Here is a 23,520-nt window from a genome sequence, read left to right on the forward strand (position 1 = left end):
CTTCCTTCAGGTAAAAACCTGGCAGGAGAGACAGACAAGAGCCAAGAAGATTCCTGGGGTGATTTTAATAACTGCTGTTTCTAAGAAAAAGTTGTTTACAACTAAAACTATCAAAGCTAAGATTTGCTTTCTGTATATTCCAGCTGGAATGAGTATTTGTGATGAAAGAAAAAACAGATTTACTCTGTGCTCACCACATAATTAAGATCCTTGTACAGTAAGAGTCAGGATAAATACCTGGAAAAGGTTACTAGTTTTAGAGATGGGGAGAGGGAGACTGTTTTGGAAGAAAAAGGATTGTTTGTAACCTGCTCACTGGAAAAATCTGCAGTGCACCAGTTTTTACACTCAGTAAAGATTTTTATGTTCAGCAAATATTTATTTGGGAGATATGCAGGGATTTGATAGAATGGAAGTCCTGTAACTTCTAAGCCAACAAGAGAGTTGTCCTTCACCTTCCACCACTCAGCTTGGCCTACAAAGAATATCTGTTAGAAAGTAGGGATGAGAAAATGCACTTCACAGCTCCCTGTATCTCATCTCTAGGGATTTATGGTGTGTCTTGATGAAGTAATTTTCTCAGTAGCACTGTCTGCTTTTTCACCCTGCTGCCATGTGCAAAAAATACCCACCTACTGTCAACTGTTATGCATGGCAGGGATACAAAACAGGGCTTGGGTTTAGCCCTCAGACTGAGGGGTGTGTTTGGCAGTATCTCTGGCAGAAAGATGGATTCAGAGGTGCTGACTGGACGTGTTTGCAGCTCTCTGGGTTTGCCCGAGCTGGGCTTGCACGAGCGTGTCTGTGTGTACCTGTGAGAGATTCCCATCCTCCTCCCTGCACATCCAGGAGAATCAGATGCTTTGCTGCCAGTTCTTTTATCATGTAATTCAGCAAACCTCAGTGAGTGGTTGGGGATTTTCTTTTTGACCTGTGCTTTGTACTACAAACCTCCATTGCAGTGCCCCCAGCAGCTGCAAGGTGCTGCTGGTCTGAGGTCAGGACAGGGAGCTCGGTTCTGCACCCTGTGGGATGTGACCCCACCTGGTGTTTCCACAGGCTGCAGGTGGTCCCATGGCTCCATCCTCTGCTTCCCTGCAGCCCAGACCTGCCAGAGTTGCCAGAACCCCTGCATGGGAGCCTTTAGGGAGCTGGGATCTGAAGCCTTTGGCTCATGTAATTACACAAACAAGGGTTTGCTGACAACTACAGCCTTTCCCTGCTTCACTGTCTGGTGCCTTGGGTCATGATCTCTTAGTGCTGTCACTTGGGTATGAGTGTAGGGAGTGTAACTATGCCAAGATCAGTTGAAATTCTAAAACTTTTCAGTCTTTACATGACATTGTTTACTCATCATTTGCTATCCCAAAATGCAAATGCCTACAAACCATGAGCTGCCTTTTAAAAAACCTCCTGTGAAATCCAGCTGCTCTTCCACATCTTTACAGGCCACACAGGGAAACATCTACTGTGTGAAAAGTGCCCTGCTATCTTTTGCATCCACAAAAGAGGTTAGGAAACTTTGGGAAAAGCCCTGAAGTAATCTGAAATTTGGACAATGTACAGTGCAATTTGCCTGCCTTGGAAGGATGAAGAGTTTAGACAACTCCACTTGAAATTAAAGCTGACTCCAGGGAGGCTGGATATAACAAACAGGATGCCTGGGTCTCAGTGACATTCCCCTGGGCAATTGGAGTTATTTGTATACAGAAATTGCCAAGCTGCTATCTTTCTTCTTCTATAACACAAGCCAAGCCAAAGGATTTTGGTTTGTTCTGAGTGCTGCTGGAACTTTATTCCCTTGCATATAGATCATCTGTGCTGAAAGCCGAGTTTCATCATGAAGCAAATTTTATCTGTTTAGATCTTAAACCTTTTTAGGGCAGAGATAAGGGGTAAGAACACATAATCTCAGCTTTCTAATATTGACATATAATCCAGTAGGGCTTTTTTTTCCCTCCTTGGAAATGGATATTACATCCCTGCCCACTGCTTCCAGAGCACACACAAAAAAAATCACTTTAGTGATTTTTAAATTTTATGTTGAGAGCAAAAAGAACACTTTGTAAGGAGAGCATGTTGTGCCATGTAGTAATTTCTAAGACCTGGTGGCTCTCGGGCCATCTGTTGCCTGTGTTCTAACCAAACCTTGGTTTGTTATGAAGGACTCTGTGATTTTCCTTTGTTTTCTCAAGAACAACTATAAAAAAATATTCATTAAATTCTTTAGAGAAATCTACCTTAAATCGTACATGAACTCACTGTGAATTGTTCAATTTTGTAGCTTCTCTTTTCTAGTTGTTTATCTTGTGGCAAAAAGTAATCACACTTCACCCAACCATGTATACTTACTTACCTTTTTTCCATCAGTAACAACTGGCTTAATACCTGATGGGAAATTAGCTTTCCTTGTCTTGTTTAGAGTTAATTTGAACTGTTGAACTCAACTTAAAAGTACTCATCTGGTTCAGAGTTTGGAATTAGTTTGCAGGATTTTCTGTTGATCAGTTTAAATTGATACCCAAAAATGCAGGTATTTATGGGATTGGATTAGATGCATCGAGTTTGAAGTCTGTATGAAATGAAATGTACAAAGCTGTCTGTGCTGTGCAGGGATGTGCACATTTCTGTCTCTCTGCTCTCCCAACTCTCCTTGGTGCTGCTCCTGGTGCTTGCCAGGAGAATCGATTTGGCTTCACACAGCGAAGTCACGCTCACATCCTTCTTGTGTTGATGGACTGGCTTTGAGTCTGACCTGGGAGATGTTCCAAATTACCCCCAGTGGCAGCCTGCAGTTAGAGGAGCTTGGATGTAATATTCTCTGTGTTGGCTTTGATGGAGCCAGTGCTCTTACAGTAGGAGTGGAGCCACAGCCCAAGCACATAATGGGGATTTTATTAACCTGCCACTCTTTGTCAGTGATTCCTCTTTCATGGCACAAGGGGAGGAAAGAATTAGAACTGTGATTTTTATCTGCAAAATGGACAAAAATGTTTCAGCCGCTCAGCAGAGGGAGATAATTTACTTAATGGGGGAAAAAAGAGCCACAGAGGAAAACTGGGCTATTGAACTCCACTGGAGGTCATTGGGAACTCTTCTACCAGGCACCTCTGTGCTGCAAACTAATCCTGGGTTCCCAAAAGCAGCCTTGGAGCTGGAGAGGACATTCTAGCAGTGATTTGTGCCCATTGAGATACAGTTGGTGTCCAGTGAAGTGCTTTTGGCTACAGACTAATAATTCTTCATGCATGTTTGAGGCTGCTTGATCTGCTGCATCACCCAGTGAAGACATGAAGGGTTTTTCCGTTTTATTTTTCTGTCTCTGTTGGAGGAGGAGAGGAAAGAGGAGAGAAGAGAGGAGAAGGAGGGGGAAGGAAAGGAAAGGGGAAAGGCAAGGAAAGGAGAAGGGGAAGGGAAAGGGTCAGGATTTGTCCATAAAAGCACAAGAACCCTCTGAAGAGATGTACAGGCTAACTTTCATGTCCCAGTCCTTACTTTTTCCATCTTTTCTCTCGTGCCCTGTGGTCCACATGAACTGTGTGATGTTGCTCCACCCTCGGGAGAGATGCTTTTCTGTGGTGCTGCGGATGCCTCTGGTACAGAGCTCTGGAATGAAGAGGGCTGTGTAATTACCAGAGCATTCATGGCTCTCTGCCCTGCAGGGGCGGGCACACACAGGAGATCATGGGTGCTTAGGAGCTGTTGCTGCTCTTCTGCAGTCTGGCTCCACCGTGATCCCAAGTTTTCCCTACTGCTCCCAGTAATTTGGCATCTTCAAGCAGCAGGTCAAACCAATTTGTCCTTTGGAGGAGCTGTATATGTTATTATGCTGCTGTTAGTGACAGATTTTTGGGGGATAATGCTTTTTTTTGGAGCTTCTTTTCTGTTCCAGTGCTACTCTTGATGCAGGATCTCTGGGTGTCGTTTAGTATTTGGCTTTAGAGGGCAAGGGAGCAGTAAATAATAATAAATAATTTTCTATTGTTTATTTTTGCAGTCAGTATTGTTTAAGCACACATTCAGTAAGTTTCTTTCCCGAGGGCTAGGCTTGCTTTTCCCGTGGATTTTCCACCTGAGCCTTGGCAGGAGGTAGGGTGACCAAAGCTACTGTTTCTTCCAGGGGAAACACTGGGGGTGTGGGAAATGGTTACCTGAGACAATGTGCAGAAGCTCGTTTTAAGTAACTCTGCAAGAATAAAGGTAGTGGAAAGAAGGACTGAATCAGAGGAGAATAAGCTGATCCAATCAAATGGCAAAATTAGAGAAAATTAGGGGAAAATTGAAGAAAATTAAAAGTAAACAGAACACTCACTCTTGACAACAGCAAAAAGTAGGAGGGGGCATGGAGCCCCTCAGTTCTTGGTGAGCAATTTTAGCCTGTTTAGCAACAGGCTGAACAACTTCACATTCTTCTTGTGTGTGTGTGTGTTTGTGTGCTCTGGCTGGCAGGTGGGACCTGCTGGAGGGCAGACCATGGGCTTTTCAACATCATCTCTCAGGGTGTCACAACGTGTAAAGTGATGGTATGGTAGCAGCAGCAACCAAACTCTGTGGGGTTTGGCTTCTGTGCCTTAAAGAGCTATAAATAAATAAAATTTATATAGCTAAAAATTAAATAAATAAATAAATAAAGCCTGGAAGTTCCGCTCTTGGCACTTCTGAAATAATTTTTTAAAAGAACAGAGCTCAGGAAAAGGCAATTGGTATCAGACTTCACCAAAGCCACAGATCTTTGAATTTAAAGACAAAAATAAGAAAAGGCAGTGCAGAAAACAAAGAGGGGGGAGGGAAGTTTATTGTTTGCTTAAGTGACTCTTGGGGCTTTTTTGGTGCCGTGTATTTCCTAAGCTGTGGAAGCATTTGAAGTGGGGAAACATCTTCGAAGGAAGTGCAGCTTTTCAAACACATTCAGAAGTAGTTCCTAGTCCAGCTCACGAGCTGTTTTCATGTAAACCGGCTTCTTGCACTCCGGACAGCGCATGCAGTGCTATCACCCTCTTAAGTTTCCCTGGAGCTGATTTTAGCCTGGGAGTCAGCTGCTTGAAATCCCTGAGTTTTCTCAGCATCAGACGGCTTTTCAGGGCCGTGCCTCCTCCTGCCCACACCCCTTCCACCCCACCCCGAGTGCTTGCGCTGCCTCTCGGCTCCTCCGCGCTCCCTTGGGACAGGAAAAATGGAGCGTGTGCGGGTGCCGGCCGCACCGTACCGCCGCTTTTGGGGAGCATCGCTGGCGCTGGGGGGGCAGGCGGCTCTGGGAGGGCTCCGGCTCAGCCCGAGCCGCGGGGCTCAGTAGGGAGCGGGACGGCTCCGGCTTCGCTGCATTCCTGCCCGGCCGGGCACGGCAGAGGAGAGCGCGGGGGCTCCGCCGCCGTCCTGCTCGGCATCCTGGCGGGACCATGCTGGAGCTGAGAGGATTCCCACAGCATGCAGTGCACAGGTGAGGCGCGTCCCTGCTGACACGGCCGCGCATTGCTGCGCTGTTCCTGCACTGGTCCCTGCGCCGGTCCCTGCGCTGATTCCTGTGCTGGTCCCTGCACTGATCCCTGTGCTGGTCCCTGCGCTGATTCCTGTGCTGGTCCCTGCGCTGATCCCTGTGCTGGTCCCTGCACTGATCCCTGTGCTGGTCCCTGCGCTGATTCCTGTGCTGGTCCCTGCGCTGATTCCTGTGCTGGTCCCTGCGCTGATCCCTGTGCTGGTCCCTGCGCTGATTCCTGTGCTGGTCCCTGCACTGATCCCTGTGCTGGTCCCTGCGCTGATCCCTGTGCTGGTCCCTGCACTGATCCCTGTGCTGGTCCCTGCGCTGATTTCTGTGCTGGTCCCTGCGCTGATCCCTGTGCTGGTCCCTGCGCTGATTTCTGTGCTGGTCCCTGCGCTGATTCCTGTGCTGGTCCCTGCACTGATCCCTGTGCTGGTCCCTGCGCTGATTCCTGTGCTGGTCCCTGCGCTGATTCCTGTGCTGGTCCCTGCACTGATCCCTGTGCTGGTCCCTGCGCTGATTCCTGTGCTGGTCCCTGCGCTGATTCCTGTGCTGGTCCCTGCGCTGATTCCTGTGCTGGTCCCTGCGCTGATTCCTGTGCTGGTCCCTGCACTGATTCCTGTGCTGAACCCTGCGCTGATTTCTGTGCTGGTCCCTGCGCTGGTTGCAGCGAGGCGGAGTTGGCTGGGAGGCACAGAGGTGTTGTTCCGCTGGAGATTTAAAATAACTTGACTCAGAGCAGCTAGAAACTTGCAGGGGTTATATCCGTGTTGCATGTGTATATCGACTCTTTTATTCATGATTTCAGCTTTCTGCAAACGTCTTTAAAAGAGTGTTTACGTTGGTACTTTTCTGCTCACTGGTACAGAAATTAAATGTTAGTATTAGGACAACGTGTAGATGAAAAGATGAAGAACTGGTTTTTGCAAACAGCTTTCAGAGCTAAAAATCTATTTTATTGCTGTTATTGCTATTTTATTTATCAGAGCTAAAAATCTATTTTATTGCTATTATTGATATTTTATTTTATTATCATGAGGTTTATTTTTCTCCCTCTCACTGAAAGCATAAGTCAGTACATTTTTAAATGACATTGGATTTCTAGATAAGGCCAGACATCATAATTCAAGGGCACACTGTGGGAATATTTGTCAGTGTTTACTTGTGGCTGGCATTATATGATGTTTCCAGCATGGGAAGGATGTTGCCAGCCTTGCTTCCTGTCCTGCAGAAAGTGATGGTAAATCAAAGCAGTTCAGGGAATCCTACAGGTTGCTCATAAAAAACAAGGTTTGGTTCCCTTTCAATATAAAGGATGCTGCCTTAGCAATGCCACTTGCTTTTCCAGCAGCTTTTGTCCTAAAATGTATTAAGTGATAGCAAGCTAGAAAGCATTTAAGTTTCCTGCCTTTTGATATGGTTGAACATTTCCCAGTAGATACACAACCAATAAATGTTGTCTAAGAACCAGGGAATGGGGTGTCCTGAGTCACATGTTTTCTACCTTGGAAACCACCTTTAATAAGTGCTGATTACTACTTCCTCCTTAGTCATTTTCCTCCTCATTCTTAGACAGGGTGAATACTAATTTACTAGCTGGGAGAGACTGTTTTTGTTAGCCTGAACCAATGGGCTTGTTCTGCAGCTGCTTTTGAATTACATGATCAGAAAATGAAAACCTTCTGCCTTAGCTTTTTCTCAGACAAACTCGCGTTTCTTTGAAAACCAAGCGAACTTCTGGCAAACTGCTCAGAAAAGTTCAAGGCACCACAATGCCTATCCCTTCCAAATTTCATTTAGGTGATTCTGGGCTAGTTACCACGAAGTTGCCTTTAGAATTTCCTGTCTCTTTTTGGGTCTCTTTCATATGATTAACATGTTAATAGAGTAGAGAATTAAGAGTACAATACCAGGGAGCTTTGGAAGGCAGATGTGAGCAGCAACTTATATTCCTGCAAATTCTTCATCTTGTGCCCTGCTTTATCTGATACTCTGTGGGTGCTCTCACTCTTTTTCTCTTTAGAATCTCTGGGGAGGGGGAAAAGAAAGTGTAATTGTAAAGAATACTTGAGATGACTTGTGTCAGAAAGATCTGTCATGGCTCTTTAAAGCCCTGGGAACAAATCAGCTTCATTTGTGCATAAGCAGGAGGAAGGGACATTCTGTTACACTGAGCCTTAGCCTTGCCATTTTCTGATATCTGGGAATCAGTGTGACGTGTAATATTGGAAGTCAGAGAATTTAGGGATGCAGCAAATTGCAGGGTGTGTGATGGCATTTGTAAATGGCTCATTGGCATCATGAGACAGATTCATTTTCCAGCCTGTAGAGGCAGGTACCTTGTCCAAGCTTTACTCTCCACAAAGGGAACACTTCCTTTTATCTAGATTTCTTGACTAATTGGCATCAGACAGCACAAATGTTTTTTAGGAGGGCTAATAATGGTGGGATTTGAAACTGGGCCAATGGCAGAAGGGAGACCTAATGATCCCCTTCCATTTAATTTTCTTCAGCTATGGGTGACTGCTTCTGGTGAGGGAGAGGGAAATCTGCGCAGGAAGTCAGCAAGCAAATAATGCAACTACAGGCAGAGCTTGTGGTTTCGGCACTATCGCCTCCACATGTGAAATTGTCTACAGGCTAGGAGTATATGTGTTATGGATTTAATGGGAAATGGTGGTGAAGTTATTGTGGTACACATGACTGCAAAAATTGGGTTGCAGAGTAATGGCTGCTTCTCTGAGCAGGTGGTGGCAGACACGAATGGCTGTGGTGAGTCTGTGTGGAACCAGAGAATCATTGAGGTTGGAAATGAGTTCCAAAATCATCAACTCCAACCGTTAACCTGGCACCTCTGAGGCCACCACTAAACAATGGCCCTAAAAGCCATATGCACACATTTTTTTGACACTTCCAGGTGACTCCACCACTTCCCTGGGCAGCCTGTTCCAGTGCTTGACCACTGTTTGAGTGAAGAATTTTTTCCTGTTACATTCTTGCCTAGTAGAACAAGTGCTGATCCTTGGGCTGTGGGTCTGCTGGGGTAACAATGATATTGCATTTTTCTTCTCCTGCACCTGCAGTGTGCTCAGCAGGGACTTTGGGAGGGCAGTGTTGTGATGTGAACACTCGCCAGAGAAGTGAAACAGCTCTGCCAGCACATTTCCTTAGAGTCTCTGGGCCACCTCCAGAAATGGCACTAACCACAAGCATTGAAAAATCAGTCTTGACTTTAAAAAGAGGAATTGGAGGTATTTTTTTCTATTTATTTATCCATTTTCCTAATTGCTTTGATTCGTTTTGGAGTAGGCTTCAGTCAGATTTCCAAACTCAGTCTCACTGAGACTGTGACTGACAGGTCCTCTTTCTAAAACAGATGTTGTAATCTATTTGTTCAGGGATAATGGCTACAGAAAAATGCCAACTTGTACAAAATAAAGCATAATTCTAGTGGCAGCTTTCACAGCATTCATGCTCTTAAAGCCCTGGCCTAGTATGTCCCAAGGTCATTCCAAAATCTCAGCTGTATTTTCTGCAGGGAAACTCTCACCAGAGTGTCCAGGAGGAAGCTCTAAGATATTGCTTCAGTCAGACATTAAGCCCATGTCCACAAGATGGAGGACTTGGTATGTCCTTATAAAAATTCCTTAAACTCTGCAGTCTCTTCCCTTGCTGTGCTTCCCTACTTCACCACCAAATCTGGTCCTTAATTTGGGAACAGATTAAAAAAACCCTTCCATATGCTGCCTTTCTTGCACCAATCTCTAGAGTTTGGCAGGGCCTTGGGCTTTGGCAGTTGCTTTATTTAGGTGCTTATGCAGAGATTAACATAGTCTTCCTATAAACACAGGTGGGACTGAGTGGTGAGAGGGAGTGATTCATGGGCAGGGGTAGGGAATCATATTGCTGGTCACAGCCACTCGTTCTGTGGAATTCTCCTACTTTTCTGCTGCCTACCTTGTAAGTGCAAGCCCCGTGCTTTCAGGCTCCTGCACGCCAGGAGCTCTTTGGTGGTGGTTTTCTGTCTCCTTATATGCTGTTTAGAAGTGCAGGTAACTTCTTTTTTTCCTTAATGTCTGTGCCAGTCATGGAGAGTTCAGCTCCCACCTGATGGTGTTGGCAGAGCTGCGGTTTCTTGATGCATAAAGGGAGCAGGCAGTGACCTCAGGGTGGAGTAAAGCTCCCTGCTGGCACAGCACTCTCCACCCTGCTCGGCAGGAATCGCTGGTATTCAGGTTGTGCTGCAAGCAACAAGCTGAACTCGTTGTGGGAGTGCTACATGAGGCTGTTACCTGGAACCAAAACATTGTAGGGTAAATAATGCTTGAGTTGATGGGGCAGTTCCTGTGTGACCTGGCCAGGAGCTGAAGTGTCATGGTCATTAGATCATTGATCGTGGTGAATGGCATCCCACAGCACTTGGAAGCCATCAGTGTGGGTGTCAGGCATTCTGATGGAACCAGAATGCTGCAGACTGAATGATAAGGTACTTATTTCTCTCTCATATTTAGTTCTCTGTCCTGTGAATTGTTTTTCTCAAAATTCTACTTCTCTGGTATCTATCTATGTGACAATGTGGAGTCATAGAAGGACAAAAGACCCCAAACCAACCACCACTCAAACCCCAGCCCTCACTCACTTGTTCTTTCATTTGTTTGCTTGTTGGAGATGTCATCCAAATGAGTCTAAATAAGAAAAATCATTCCTGGTTGTTTCCCACCTCTGCTTGAGCCTGTATGCCCAAGGGAAAACAGCAGGTCAGGAAGGTAATAGTAGAGACCAACATGAATGGTGGAAGCATGCCAACAAAACTGCCTTAATCAATTATTTTCACAAAATACAGCACTTGTGAAGACATGAATTGTGCAAACTATGTGGCCTGCAAGGTGAGCAAGAAAAATTCTTGGGGAAAATGTCATCTTGTGAATTCCCAGCATCGGAAATTAAGTATCCTTTACATTCAGCTCATTAAATATATAGCTGGGAGTATTCAGACTTAAAACAAGATATCTGTTGACATGAGGCATATGGTTCACAGTCTGGATGGCTCTGTAAATAACGCCTTGGCCCTCATTTGGAATTAAATTAGCTTAATATTTTTAGAGTGGTCATTAATAGGTACTTGCAAACTTGCCATCCTGCTAGCCGTGTAACTTAGCTGAATCCCTTGGCTATTCTGAGGATACCAAGGAAGTTGGATTGAGTACAAAAATGTAATTAAGCTGGTGTGGAAATGGGAAAAAAAATACCCCATGGCTGTTCATCAGGGAAGTTCTGAAAATCCAACAGCTCTGCCCAGCTGTATTATTATATACTAGAGAACTTCAAGGTTTGTTGTTTTTCTCACCTTCATTTTGAGCCTTTCTGTCCCTATTTATCTTTCCAGGCTGTCAGCAGGCACAGCTTTCCCTGCCCCTGGATTCCTCTCTGATCCAGAAATTGTTATTTAGGAAATTCTTTTTTTCTGCCCCCCTCCTGAGTAACCACTGGTTAAGGTCTCTGACCTCAGCTGGGCTGGGAAGGCTGGTGGTGCTCACTCTAGAAGTGAGGGAGACAATTACCCAGCAAAGTGACAATATTGCATCAGTGTGCAGAGGTTGTCATCTGCAGCTGGGTAAGAGCTGTTGAGAGTGACTGTAGAGATCAGTGACTGTGCTAAAATCACTTCATTAAGCAATCTGAAAGGATAAAACACTAGACTATAATGTGTATGTGTGGGCTGGCACTTCATCAGCATGGTTTCGCTTTCCACAATAAATGAACTAGCTTGAAGAGAGACTTGAGTGTCCATCTTTTTTTTTTTTTTCCCTGATTAAAAAGGGCTTTCTGTGTACTTTGCCATGCTCCAGTGGGGCTGTCCACATCTTCTCATGTCTGACATAAATCTGCTATTGATTTACACTGCACCTGAATGATTCTGCTCATAGCTGGTTCATAGGATCGTTTCACAGCACTGCAGACTGCATTGGCTTAGGTAGCTTAAGCCAAAAAAGTTGCCCATGTTCCAAAATAACTGTGAATACTTCCAGCACAATTTCCTAATACAGACTGAGTTACTCAGCCTTGTCCACTGGGATCCTCTTGAACTAGATCACAGCTTGGTTAGGAGGCTATTATATTGTAATGCTGCTCCTCAAAGCAAAATTACTTTCATTATAGATAGGCATTTAAAATGATTTAATGAAGGAAACGGAGCCTTGTGCATATAGAATAGACATTTTTAGGTGTCTAGGAAACTTATTTTCAAGCTAGCTGCTTGTTCCATGCTGTGGCATTGAAAACAGGATTGGAAAGTTAGTGCTGCTTTACATTTTTCTGGGGCAAAGTGCCTCCAATGACTCCTGTTATTTCCTAATGGGCAGGTATGAAGGTGAATAGTTTTGCCTGACACATGACATTGATCCAGGGTTGGAGAAACAAACATTCATTGTTTCTTATTCACTCCTAAATTATCTGTAAGACATTTTATTAAGAATGACTTGGGTGTACAGTATCTAAATTATATTGCTGTGAGGGCATCATCTACTGACTAAAGCAATATCCATCAATCAGTTTGTCAGCACCTGTCCCTAGTGCATGTAAGACCCATTTTTCCTCCCCTTGAAAATGCCTCCTGCAGAGAACATTAATACATTATGATTTATAATATCACCATGACTATGTGCTTACAAAGCATCTGCATATTTGCTCTATTATTTGCATATAATTATGAATTCCCATTTACTAAAAATTCCTGTAGAAAACTCTGAGACTCATGCTTCTGGGTAGTTTCACTGATCAAGAAAGCTATTTCTTAAATTCACAGGGTGGTAAAGCTGCTTAGCTTCATGGGTTTCAGACTCATCACTTCAGGAGAGTGACATTTGTGACAACTGCAGAGTTCAGTCGGTGGCTGTAATGCAGGAATTACCAGGGAGGGATGCATACAGGTTTTAAAATATTGGTTTTTGTAAAATGCTCTAAAGCAGAACGGCTTGGTTTAATTACCAGGCTTGAGAACTCATCTGCTTTTAGAACTCAGGGGTGATGGAGATAAACCCAAACACTTTTAACGGGTTTTCTGATGTGCTCACCTGTTACTCTATACAGCTACTGGTGCTAATTTTGGAATGCAGTCTCTCAAAACATTAGCTTCTTGTATCTACTTATTGATTGGGGCGGGGGGGGTTGTTGGTTTTTCCTTTTTATTTTTTTTTCTTACTACTGTGCTGATCCTTCCCACTTCTCTATATTTTCATATTTTCCATACTTCTACTGTGGTCAATAGAGTAATTTGTATCTGGATTTGCATTGGTTCAACAGACTCCCAATGTAGGTAGGTCCCACAGCATGAAAATAAATTAGTCATGTTTTGAATAGTCTTCTCATGCTGATTTGCATTTTATCTCACAATCTGGCTGTCCTGGAAAATTTGGAGAGGACGTTTTTATGGTGTTTGAAAAGCTTTAGAGCACAAGACCTCCTTTAAGATGAATTTAAGAAACTATTCACAGTATAGCACAGTGACCAGCACTACACCTCTCCTGCAGCTGTGGAGCTGTGTCTCTGCCTTTCTTGCACAACAGAGGTTTAAAAATCAAAATCAATGCTCCAGAGGAGGCTGAAGATACATTTGAAGGGATTGTTTGAAACCAAGTATTCAAAAGATGTAAGCAGAGAGGGCATTTCTGATACCAATGTTTGATAATGCACTATCAAAGCAGACAAATGTCAGCCAGAGCCCAGTGGTTGGGAGATGAGGCTTGATAAATTCAGTCTTGGAACTAAGGAGCAATTTGCTAAGCAGGAGTGAAGTTAGCCATTGGAACAGCTTACAGGGGATCAGACAGGCTCTTCAGGTCTTTGCCTTGTGTGGTGACAATTGGATATCCCTTTTTTTGGAAGACAGGTCTTTGTTCAGAAATAATTCAGTGAATGGATGAAGTCACTGGGTGATGTTCTAAAGGTGTTTCAAGTCAGGTTAGATGGATTTGGTGTTTTGTAATGTCAGTGGCTCTTCCACATCTTTTCTATCACTTTAAAATTCCAGGATTTCTAGGGGGACTGTGTTCATGACTTACTTTCTTACAAGGACTTTTTAATTCTTGCTTTTGTTCTGATCCCTTGCAGGCAGGTGACCTGCATGTTAGTGTGACCTGTTAAACCACACAAAATAGAAAATAAAAAATAGGGATGTATTTATACAGGTTTTGTCCCCCTCTGTGGATTTCCCCAGGAATGTTAATTCACAGGAGAAATCTGCTTATAAAAAACTTCACTGTCCTTTCAGTTCCTAGTTGCATCCTCCCGACTGAAGTCTTTGCCAGTTCTAGCTCCATTTTTACGAAGGTTTTTTTTTATCTTCCCATATTTTAAAACACTCCAATAAGCCAGTTTTATATTTGATATGTATTATACTTCCCCTGCTATCATGAACATTTTAAAATATTGGAAGGAATTAATAAAGCTAAATTATTACACAAGATGAGGCAGCCAGGGAGGAAAACAGGATCTCTATGTGATTTGTACTGCTAGAAAGGATGCAAAATTGGTAAGTGTTCATGGGAAATCAATACTCATAACTCTGTTTTCTCTACAGCCTTTTATTTATAGAGCTGATAGTTAATATTGCAAGTTTTTAATAGAAAGACACCCAGGTGCTTGTGACTACAATATTTGATTAGGGAACTAAAAGAAAGGGGTTGAAATTTCCATTTCATACTGACCAATCATCTGGACCAAAAAAACTATCTAATCCTTTCTCTAAAAGTTCTTTAATTCCATTCTCATTGCAAGTAGATTTATGTGATCAGTTTGCAGTCTTAAAGAAAAGGTTCTACTTGCAGAAGTTGGACAAAATGTGATCCTCCTACACACAGAGGGAAATCTGTTGGAACAGTTCATTTAAAAAAAAAAAAAAACAAGTTCATTTTGTATAGATAAGAAATCTGTCTGTCACAGGACTTTTTATGATGTAGGGGATATTTGTGGGTTTTCACCCCAGATATGGGATACAGATGCACTTGTTCAGTGGGAACAGGACAGCTCTGCTCAGTCTAACACTTTGCTGAGACACCTCACTCCTGAAGTGCCTGTCCCATGTTCCCTCATTAACTGGGAATTCTGTAGAGCATCTGCCGTGCTTGGCAGGTGTTTTATGAAAATATCTGTCCTGCACAAACAATACTTGCTACAGTTTGTCTTAGTAATTGGAATTTTCCTCCCTGCTGGGACTTGATAGTTCTTTTTTTTTTTTTTTTCTTCATTTGTTGGTTGGTATCTAATTTTTTGCTTTGCTGATCTAATGGCTTTTTGGTGTAGCTTGGCTTTTAGTCAGTGGTCAGCAAATATCCTTATTTGTAATAGGGATTGGCAAGTGTATCAATTATTTAAAATAAAGTCAGGTTCAGAAACTGATGAGCAAAAGGCGGCTGTCTCTTTAAAGAGTGCAGTTTGATCAGAGCATCAGCCCCATCCCCTGAGGACAAAGGCAATTTTGATTTGTGGGGCCCAGAAGTCCCTCACTTACCAGGATTCGTCACTGCTCGTGCATGTGTAAACCTGCAAAATGTTCTTTTGTGTGGAATAAACCTCACGCTGTAAATCCTGTACGATTAAATGTGACCCTTCATAAAGTCACGGCAATGAGCCTTCCCTGCAGAGCAAGCTTGCTGCCCGGGCAGGGCACAATTATTTCCCATTTAGCTTGTTTTTTATTGTTTTAGCTGAATAAAGTGCTGATGGCTTCTTTGAGCCCCCAGGACTGCTGCTGTCTCCTTACCTCTCTCTGCTTTGCCCCATGCCAGTGGGGGCTGAATCCAGCAGGGCTGTGGTTGTTCTCAGTGCTGAGGAAGAGGAGCAGTTCCCCCTGTCCTGGTGCTGAGGAAGAAGAGCAGTTCCCTGTCTCCTGCTGCTGTTGGCAGCCAGCAGCAGATTCCATTATAGCGATCAATGCCGCCGCCATGCAGGAGGAGGGGAGAGGGAGGGGTGGGAGCTTCCTATTCACAGATTGATCAACCTGCCATTGCATGAACAAATTCATTGCAAGGAAGGCTGGGATGCTGGGATAATAGCTGGAGCAGGAAGGGGCTTGTAAACAGGGGAATGCAGGCTCGTCAGTAGTGGGGAGGGGATTTAAATTGCCTCTGAGCTTTCTGGTTTTTTCTTCTAGCATAAAGCACAATACCTGAGCCTTCAAACAAAGCCCACACTGTGAGGAATGGTAGGGCTACGTTGCACTCAGCTGATGAGCTATTGTGCTGACTTACTTGAGCTTCTTCAGCACTGATGTTTTTCTACTTTTTACTTTAGTTGATTCTATCACAACCTGCTGCCTCTTCTGGATTTTGAGACCTCAGTTTCCCCTGCTTCCCTTTTTTGCCTGCTTTCTGTTCCTGCTTGGACTGAAACCTGACACAAAGGGACAAGTACAAATCCCAGTTACTGTTCCCGCCCATGCCTGCAGTGTCAGGTGTAGGGTTGAGAGAACAGGGCACAGGATCATGTTCTCATGTTGGTCAGTGTAGACAATAACTGGAGTACTGGAATCCCAAGACCATCAGCTCCTCCCCATCCTTCCTGCCCTGCTTCATTCACTGACTGTGTTCTGTATGGAAAAGTTTTCTGGCTGGAGAATAAGTCTTCTTTCTCCTGGGCATGTGGCCGACTGGCTGGATAGCAGCACGGAAGATGAGAAAAGCCTTCTCTCGTTCCTTGGTACGGTAGGGTACAACCTGTATTTTTTGGGTTTTAACACTTTACTGGGACACCTTTACGACTTTGATGCTTGATTTCTTCTGTCTTTCAGTTACCTGACCTTATTTCTTTTTAAAAGCTGTTAAGCGGTGTGCAGTTTTAAGTAAACTTGGTTACAGCCTGTTTGAAATAGTTACAAACCCGCTGGGCAAAGGTTACCTTGGAAATGGGCATGTCCCCTGCAGCAAATGAACTAAACTGGAGTAAACAATGTTACTTTACTGCTCTGGTTTTCTTCTCTGTGCCATTTGACAAGCTGATCACTGGGTTCAGTCCACTTCCTCTCATTTCTGTCAGCTTGCCTGACTTCTGAACTGTGTGATGGTAGCTAGATAAATCAGGAGAGACTGCTCAAAGTCTTTCTTCTTAAGAGAAACGTCCAGATGCATTTAGAATAAAAATTCCCAAGTGGTGTCTTAACTCTGGGACCACATGTAGAGTTCACTGACACCTCTCGGATGTCTGCAGTACATTGGGTCTTTTCCTGTGTCCATAACAATAATTCTTGCTGCTCAGGAACAAAATCTTGTCACAGTGAGCAAGAAGTGCTGAGGCTCAGAGCAGCTTTCTGGGCCATGGAGAGGAACAGGCAGGGGCTGTTGAGCTTTGGTTCAAGAGCCAGTGAGGCTATCCCAAAGGATTGCTTTTTAGAGAATGCCTCTATTCACAGCCCTTTTACAGACAGGAAGAAGATTGGTTTGGAAAGTTGTGGCTCAAGGCTGTTGTTTAATAGCAAAGACAATAAATATTGATATCACACTAATGTGTGTTTAAGTCATAAGCCTCTAAACAAATTAGGCTGCAGGAGCAAGTTACCATGCGTCAGCTGATGGGCGTTAATTATCTGTGTGCAATCTCTGCAGCAAACACAAGGTAATTTGAATTAGCAGGGGCAGTCCAAGATCGTTAGGAACTAATGAGGACACTAGCATCTCCAGGTCATGGGCAGCAGCTCCTTGTCTCTGCTTTTGTGTTGGCACCGTTGTCCAGGCAATTTGTTTGGCTGTGTGTGGAGTCAACCATTAAGGGAGGTTTTAGAGGCTCTTGCATGAGGAGGTCAAAAAGGAGCAACTATCCCAAATTTTGTACAGCCACACACATCAGGCAGAGGATATGTTGGACAGTTTAGGGATATGCATCTGCTTCATTTCTTGGTTTGCAAAGCTGAAGGATTTGTTCTTCTCCTTCAAAGCAAATGCATCAGTCTAACAACAGCTGATGTTGTACTCACTCAATGCCACATTTCCTCCAAACTTTCAGGGAAAATCAGTTGTGGGAGTTTATACTTGAAACCCCAAAACTATTCTCTCCTATGATATCTGTCCCCTTTCTTCCAGCCTCCCTTAGTATTCATCTGCTTCACATGTTAGGTCTTGTCTTTCAGAATGTAAAGTTGTTTAGGAATCAGTGGCTTAAGAATCTTTTAAGTGACTCAGTGTGTCATTGAGGTTGCTTTCTATGCATCTTCTATACTGGGCACTAATTCTCTTACACCTTTTTATATGCCAGCTCAATGCAAGTGTCTAACACCAACAGAATTGCCTGTCTATAAATTAAAAATCTTTTATAGTTACCTGGATCATCTTCCAAGACCTATTTGATCGACTCAATCCCTAGTAAAGCACAGTATCTTCTTTTCAAACCCCTGCTAATGGACTGGGAGAGTTTTTGATCATGGTTTGTATCTAGCAGTTGTTTGATGCTGCAGTTCTACAGCCAGTGAGCTTTGCAGGGTTCCCTTTGTATTTCCCTTTCCAGGCTTGGCAGCTTTTGTGCACTTCAGTGTCCTGAAACTTGGTTGAATGCACTCTGATGTATCTTCTTGTGATTTTTTTTCCCCATCTGGTTGCCTTCATAAATGTGGAAAAGCTATCTCTGCAAATTTCCATTTTTTTTCCTTTAAGTTATACCTTGCAGGAGTTGCATAATGTATTTTAGTCAGAACACAAACTTGGACTTCAGGACTTAAGACAGATTAGGGGAGTTTGAGTTTGCTTTTACCTTGGGTTTCTTGTACAGACATTTCATTAAATTTTTATGACAATCTGTGAATTGGACCCAAGTCTGAATTCTCCCCAAGTGATCATAATGAGAGAGAATGCTTATTGCAAGATAAAACATTAACATTTTTATTTATTTCGATATGAGGCTTCCTATTTCACTAAGTAATACCCATCTGAAAAATGCTATTGAGACACTTCTTCCTCTTCTTGTTCTTCTATATCTGTAAATAATTCCTACTTCGTGTGGCTGTCCCACAAAGCTGGGAGGTTTATTTAGTGCCTGCTTCTCCCACCTGGAGGAAAAGCTCTTCACAGTAAAAATACAAATTTCCACCACAGCAAGCCTTTCAAGTGGCCACAGCACCCAGCAATAGGAAATTCAGGTCAACCCCCAGGGCCCTGTGGTGACCAGAGGTCACTGAGGCTACACCACTCTGGCAGTGAGAGTTCCCTTCAAAGGAGAGCAACCCTCACCACTACTCCTTGTATTTAGTGGCACCTGGCTTACACAAACCTTCCTCCTGGCCTACAGAACAAGCTCTGGTGTTGCTGAGGGTAGAGAGTGGCTCAACAGGATGGGAGAAGAGACCTTACCTGCACAGTATCCTTGGGCAGTTCCCTCCTCAGAGACATCTGCCACTGCAGAGTAATTGCCTCAGCTAATTTGGAACTGACTGCTGCTATGAAGTGTGTAAATACTTATTTGGATAAATACTTATTTACATAAATATTACTGCATATCACCAAGATGTCTGGTGATAAAAGTGACCCATTGGGATGTTTACAACTCATTTGTTTGATGGTATAGTGGAAAGTGTCCCTGTCTGGATTATCTTTAAGGCCCATTCAATCCCAAACCCTTGTAAGATTCCGCAGTTTTTTTGTTGAACGTTGGAACGGGGAGGATCTGTCAGGTGGGCTTTCTTCCCTTTTGCCTTTTTTTTTTTTTTTTTTTTTCTTCCCAGAAACAGAAGGGCTGAGAAGGGTTTCAGGTAGTTTTGATGGATAAACAATGTGATCTATCTGTAGCCTTGGTCCCTGAGAGTGAGCAATGCAGAAAGCAGTTGTAATTTAATACTAAGCTGATGAGAGGTGCATTGATTTTTGCAGCAGGTGAAGATTATGCAAGAGTAGCCTCAAGCATTACTAGTGGAGCAGGGGAGGGAACTATCTAATTTTTTGCCTGGTGGTGACAGTATAGATTTCTTTCACAAGACTCAGCAAAAATCCTGTTCTACAGGCATTATAGCAAGTTGCTTCAGCTTCTGATTTCCAGTTAACATATCCCGACAATTTTGCTGTATCTGGGTCTTCCTTTCCTAGGGACTAAGTGTCTATTTGCTCTTTTTAGAAGGAGAAAAGAGGGAAAGGTAGTTTTTATTTTTAGTTCACTGCAGGCACCTAGTGAATATTTTATTTTCCCTTCCACATTTGATTCACTTCTATGATGGTGTCAGAAAGGAAGAAACTCGTTTTACCAATGAAATGTCAACACTGTATTTGCAGAAAAGTTGGATTGCTGATGTTAGGGAGGAGAGGGAAGGCAAGGGGAGCCAGGCACATTCCCTGTGGTAGCTTTTCAACTCCATTCATTTGAAAGTTAAGCTCTTTCCCAAACTGCCCCTCCTGCAGAACGTGTTGTGGAAAATACTGGGGAATTTGGGCTCGTGTTTCCATTTATGACTCAGCAAAGTTAACAGACTGTTTTAAATTACCGGAGCAGCTTTGATGTGATTTCCTGCGCGTGAGAAGCGGAGGAAGCCAAACCTATTACGTTACTCCTTACTAGTCAGTGTAACATAAAAGGTGCCTGTTCCAGTGGACTAATATATCAATCCCATTTGCCTTTGTTACATGGACATGGGAATGGCAGGGAATGGCAGAGGCAGTTCTTTATATCCTACCTAACAGAGCTCTGGGCAGAGCAGTACTTACAGGTGCTGCAGAAAAATAAAGTTTCCCTTCATCTAGGCCAGGGAGGCAGCTGGTGCTATTGAAGTGCACCGTCAGGTAAAACTGGCAGCACTGCGAAGGCTCCTGAGCTGGTGGGACCGACTGACTCGAAACCCTTGGGCTGGCACTGGCCCTGCTCCAAGTGCTTTGTTCTCTAAAGGTGCCCTGGTGGGGACTTACCCTCCAGCTCTGGAACAGGTGCTGATGCTGTAGCAGAGCGTGGCCGGGGCTGCTCCAGAGGAGGAGTTGTGTGGCCCAGGGCCATCTCTCGGCCGCGGTTCCCGCTGGCTCTGGGGCCGGGGTGCGCTCGGTCGGGGCGGGCAGGGCTCGGGCATCGCCCGCACGGCTGCCTGTGCCCTGCCCAGTCCTCACTGAACGCACCGCACCGTGTGTCGGACTCTGCCCACTCCACCAGGCTGCTCTGCCTCCTGGCAGTCCTTTCCCCGAGCAGACTGAGGGGCTCAGTGTCTGCAGTTTGCTTTTTTTAAAAGATAAATATCTATTGAGTGAGACACCAATACTGCAGGGTCCGGATTCCTTCGCCTCTCCTCCTCTATGCTCCATTTTGTCAGTCTCCGAGCATCCATGGGAGAGACGTATTATAATAACGCAGCCGAAATCAAAATCCGGTATGCAAAGACATCACAAGTAATGTTATCCCTGAAGAAGGCTCCTCTCCTTTTTTTTTCCCTTCGGCTCTTTGGAGGAAAACGCCGCTCTCGTGGCTCCAGCTGGCCGTCTCTCCCCACAAACCTCGTTTCTTGCCGCTGTGAATCAGGATGCACAGGGAGAAATTTTCGGTAGCGGAGGGAAGCCGGCAGTTGGGCGTCTGTTAATAGCCTGAAAGTAACTAATGAGGATGTGCAGCCGGAGCGATTGATTGAGGAGCCGCAGTCCTGTGCTGCTGCCTCCCTCGCCCGCTCCCCGCCAGCCCCGCCGGGGGAGGGCGGACGGAGACACCCCGCGCTCCCTCCCGGGGCAGTCACGGATCCCCAGGGCCGGGCCGCCGGCGGGGGAACTTTCAGCTGCATCTGCCTCTCGAGAGGAGAACGGCAGGAGTCAAAATGTCACTGCCCGGAGTCACGGCGCGCTCCTTTGCTTTAAGGTTCAGAAGATAACAATGGACTTTCTGCTAGGAAGTGATTTTTTCCCTCCCCGTTTCGGGGGGTGTTTTGTGAAGCTGGATTCCTTAAAGTCTGGCAATTGAGCTGGAGATGGGCAGCACTTGTGATAAAGGTATCTGTATGCATACATGTGCATATCGAGCTCTGTATAAAAATGCATATATGTGTGTGTTTGTGGAGAGATTTTTAATGCTGTGTGTACTCTATTATGCTGTTATTCCAGGATTTGTACTAGTCAAAGACATCAGTGCAGCTTTTATGAATATTCGTGCTCATCAGATCAGTCTGCATGGATTTAAGATGCCAAAGTCGTATCTTAGTAAGGTCATACTGCCAGAACAAGGAGAAGTTGACCTATTTTTTTTTTTTTTTTATCTGCAGAGATATATATGTCATGTTACCTAGGCACTTGTAAGTCTTCTGCTGGATGCATGCTTTGAGCAAGTAGTGAGATCATACATGACCAAACTTTGACCTTTGACGAATTACATTCAGTTGGGACTAAAACTGAGCTTCTCTGGGTGTTGATTGTAGTTATCTGTTAATTACTGCACTGCTTATGTAAAAAAATTGAATCTAAAAAAGAGTAGATTTAAGTTCTCTGAATACTGTCTCTCAAATAGTAACAAAATATTAAGTATGTCCAGGTATTGATCTTTACCAGCAATTTTTATTTTAATCCCCCACCGTCAAGTCAGATTCACAGCCTTGAATCTGCCAGTGAAAATGGCATTGTAGGTTAGTAAGTGAATAAGATCCAGGTAAATAGGTGGGTTAATTCAGCAGTTTAGTAATGCACTCAAAACTTTCCTGAGGCTTCTGTCCTACAGAGCTCAAAGCCTGACTTTTCCCCACCCCCGGGCACCCATTCACCACCTTCTTCTTCTCTTCCTCAGAGGTCCCAGCAGAGAGATCTCCTCGCAGACGGAGCATCTCGGGGACCAGCACCTCTGAGAAAACCAACTCCATGGATGTTCCGAACACTTCTCCTTTCAGAGTACCAGTAAGTGTGCCTTCTCTGCAAAGGGGCATCTGTCTCATTGGATGGGAGGAGGAGATTAAAATATCACAACCAGGCTGGGGGAGCCTGGGGGCAGAGGAATATTTGGTTAATATTTCCAGTTGGCCAAGAGGTTTTGCTATAAAGTGTCATATATTATCAATAAGGTTCCTGATGGATCTCTAATTTGCTCCTTTTCATTGCCTTGATCTGAAGTTGCAGATAGAGAAACATCAGTGTTAATGTGGGCAGCGACCTATATAAATACTTCTGAAGTCGCCTCCAGGGATTGCATTCCATATTCAATCTTGACAAGGAAACAAGTTCCTTTAGGTTGGTGATAACATGTTATTTATCCCTCTTGCCAGTGAAGTACATGGAAAATTGGTATGGTTCTATAGTTTATTCAGAAGTGGATGAAATTTTTGCAGGTGTGTTAATTCCTCTTTAGGTCTTCCTGAGTTTGGTTGGCTGTGAGTCTGCATGAGAGTTGTTCAGCTACAGCCTGGATTTTGCTTGGGTCAGTCTTTGGTCAGTGTGTCCAGGAGCACAAAAGCATTTCTATTATTAGACTGAGGACAAATGCTTCAAGTTAAAATGAGATGCCCAGTAATTTTTAACAATATTTCTTCATGTTTTAAAATATCCAACTTGATTATTACAAACATTTCCATGCCCTCCCTTAATTTCAGCAAGTAATCTGCCTACTTCAAAATAAATCTGGCATTGTGTCATTTTAAAAATAAAATTTAAAAACAGCCAAAAGATTTAATGAGAGTTATTTTAATTATTCAATGATTAAGGTTGGTCAGAGTGTATAGGATACGTGGTGTATAAAGCAACCTGTGAATTCATGGTGTATTGGAATGCAGAAAGGAACCAAGGAAGCAGTGAATACACTGGGTATCCATACTTGGGTCCTTTTCAGAGTCATAGAATAATAGAGATTGGAATGGACTAGACAATCTCCAGAGGTGCTCTCCCACCTGAGCTATTCTGTGTTCTATGAACAATCCTCTGTCACTTCAGAGACCTGTTTTCTGGATGGTACTTGGGAAAAAAGGGCCTTGGTCTAGTTGTATGTGAAGCTGATACACGAATATTCTGTTATGTCAAGTTCTGAGATTTTAATACTGAGTCCATGATCCACAGAGTTCCAGGAAGATTTCTGAACTCTGAGAGCCTTCAAAAGTCTTATCCATGCCTTCGTTTATAAGAAATTCTGTTTTC

The 23,520-nt window shown here is 43.9% G+C and overlaps 1 protein-coding gene across 5 annotated transcripts in view; it reads left to right on the plus strand.

Annotated features, from left to right (window-relative positions):
* RASAL2 (RAS protein activator like 2) overlaps positions 1-23,520 on the plus strand; it is a gene marked incomplete at its 5' end in the record, with an annotated part of 163,455 nt that overhangs the window by 94,012 nt on the left and 45,923 nt on the right. For all 5 annotated transcript variants that reach the window (XM_083867829.1, XM_083867830.1, XM_083867827.1 and 2 more), the window contains one exon: positions 22,187-22,293. In XM_083867829.1, the coding sequence (XP_083723955.1) occupies positions 22,187-22,293 (107 nt within the window). The remainder of the gene's footprint in view (positions 1-22,186; positions 22,294-23,520) is intronic.

The sequence above is a fragment of the Zosterops lateralis genome (genome assembly GCF_965231275.1).
Source record: "Zosterops lateralis genome assembly, chromosome: 9".
Taxonomy (NCBI): Eukaryota; Metazoa; Chordata; class Aves; order Passeriformes; family Zosteropidae; genus Zosterops; species Zosterops lateralis.